The 2,319-nt window shown below is 37.6% G+C and overlaps 1 protein-coding gene across 1 annotated transcript; it reads right to left on the bottom strand.

Moving 5' to 3' along the window:
• Positions 1 to 698: 698 nt before the first annotated feature.
• On the bottom strand, positions 699 to 1,634 carry LOC143390428 (olfactory receptor 5L1-like). The gene has a single exon (XM_076842815.1). The coding sequence runs from the start codon at positions 1,632 to 1,634 to the stop codon at positions 699 to 701; it is 936 nt and encodes a 311-aa protein (XP_076698930.1).
• Positions 1,635 to 2,319: the final 685 nt, after the last annotated feature.

Below are 2,319 nucleotides of genomic sequence, written 5' to 3'. Positions count from 1 at the left end.
TAGAGAATCTCATGTCTAGTTTGCAGATGTGAAAGTTTACAAAGGTTCCAAAATTCTAATCTCTCCATAGAAAAAGTAATAAAATAAAAATTACTGAAAATATTATCCAGAAATACATAACAGCACAGTGGAAACTAATAACATATTATGAAAAAAGCATAGATGATTAAATAAATGTATTTTCCCTCTAGTAAAAGTGAAGTCAATTTAGTACAAATGTTTATATGCATCAAGGATGATGAAAAAACATTTCTATATGCACTTTGTTGGAAAAACATTGTACCTATCTCAGACCCCAAAATTGGGAATAATTATACTATCTTACAAACCCATTTAAACCAGTTGGAGATTGAAGAAGAGAAGTGAAGGTAGAAGATTCAGGTAAACAATAATTAAATAGTATAGCACATAACTTAACATACAGGTAAGTGGTCCACCTGAAAGCACACATAATCCCCTGGTGCCTAAAATATTTCCCTGTTTGACATTTCCCCACATTCATTCACATGTAACTCCCCTTGAAGTTTCCTTATGCAACCCTGAAATCTATATAACAAAATGATTCTTCAAAAGTAATTGAACATTTTAAAAATATTATTTTTAGTTGTTGATAGAACTTCATTTTTACTTACTTATGTGTGGTACTGAGAATCAAACCCAGTGCCTCACACATGCTCGGCAAGCACTCCGCCACTGAGCTATAACCCCAGCCCAGATCCTATTACCTTTCTGAGAGCTTCTTTCACATCCTTGTTCCTCAGGCTGTAGATCAGGGGATTCAGCATGGGGATCACCACAGTGTAGAACACTGAGGCCACTTTGTCACCATCCCGACTGTGGCCTAGACTGGGCTGGCAATAAATGAACAGGATTGTTCCATGGAAGACAACTAAGGCTGTGAGGTGGGAGGCACAGGTGGAAAAGGCTCTGTGCCTCCCCTTTGCAGAGCGCATCTTCAGGATGGTGATGAGAATGAACAGGTAGGAGGTGAGGATGATGGTGATAGTAGTGACCTCATTCACAGTGGGCACAATTAATACCATGAGTTCATTAACAGACACATCGGAGCAAGCAAGAAAAAGGATAGGTGGTAGGTCACCAAAGAAATGATCAACCACATTTGATGTATAGGACGGGATTTCAAGAGCTAAACACAAGTGAATCAGAGAACATACCATTCCACAGAGGTAGCAACTGGAAACAAGGCCCATACGAAGCTTCTGAGACATGGTAACCATGTAAAGGAGAGGGTTGCAGATGGCCAAAAAGCGGTCATAAGCCATAACTGCCAAGAGGAAGACCTCAGTGACCACACATGTACAAAAGAAGTAGAGTTGCACGAAGCACCCTAGGAAAGAGATGGCTTTGTCCTTGCTGAAGATGTTGGCCAACATCTTTGGCACGATTGTTGTGGAATAGCAAAAATCTACAAAGGACAAGTGACTGAGGAAAAAGTACATGGGCGTGTCAAGTCGGGAGCTCAGCTGAATCAGAGCAATCATGCCCAGGTTGGCCCACACGGTGACTCCACAGATGAGAAGGAACATCAGCGGGAGAAGGACTCTCAGCTCCGGGACATCTGATAATCCAAGGAGAATGAATTCTGTCATGGGGGTGCAGTTCTTCCCCACCATTGCTCCCTGAGTCAGGTTGGGAAGATATTCTATTTTGTATTTTTTTCTGGAGAGAGAATAAAAGGGGGAAAAAGTCTATATTAACATCAGAAAAAATTAATGTCAACAAAAATAAATATCATTGATCTCAGAGTATTTATGAAGGTAACAAAACATAACTATCAAGCAATTTAAAAGTTAAATATCTTAGTACATACTATTGATCTAAATTAATTGATTCATCAGGAGCCCTTGATATTTATTTCCACTTTTTTCTACCAGAGTAGGTTCAGGTGATCTGCTAAGTTATGTCACTCCATGGACTTTGAAATAGATTCCATGTTTCATTGTAAAGCTACATGGAAATTAAACCCTGTTCCCTGTAATACTTGGTAAGTTGCATCTAAACAGAGTCACAGATACCATGATCTTGTGAAATATACACTGTTTCTTGGTTTGATTTTTCATAACATTAATTTACCTTAAGTGAATAACTTTACAGCTACTATTTAAAAACATTAAAAATTTGGGGGATTATAGGAAGATAGGTTATTTAAGTACAGAAATATGTAGAATGAATAAATGTTAAAAGAAATCCTGAAAATCATAGGAACTTTATTTACAAAATTGACAGTTATTTAATTAATTAAGGTTCAATATTGCTGATGATTCATAAAGGTGAATTCCTATGTAAACTTATCTGGAA

Source organism: Callospermophilus lateralis, chromosome 2, assembly GCF_048772815.1.
Source record: "Callospermophilus lateralis isolate mCalLat2 chromosome 2, mCalLat2.hap1, whole genome shotgun sequence".
Lineage (NCBI taxonomy): Eukaryota > Metazoa > Chordata > Mammalia > Rodentia > Sciuridae > Callospermophilus > Callospermophilus lateralis.
This window is presented reverse-complemented; position numbering and strand designations above follow the sequence as displayed.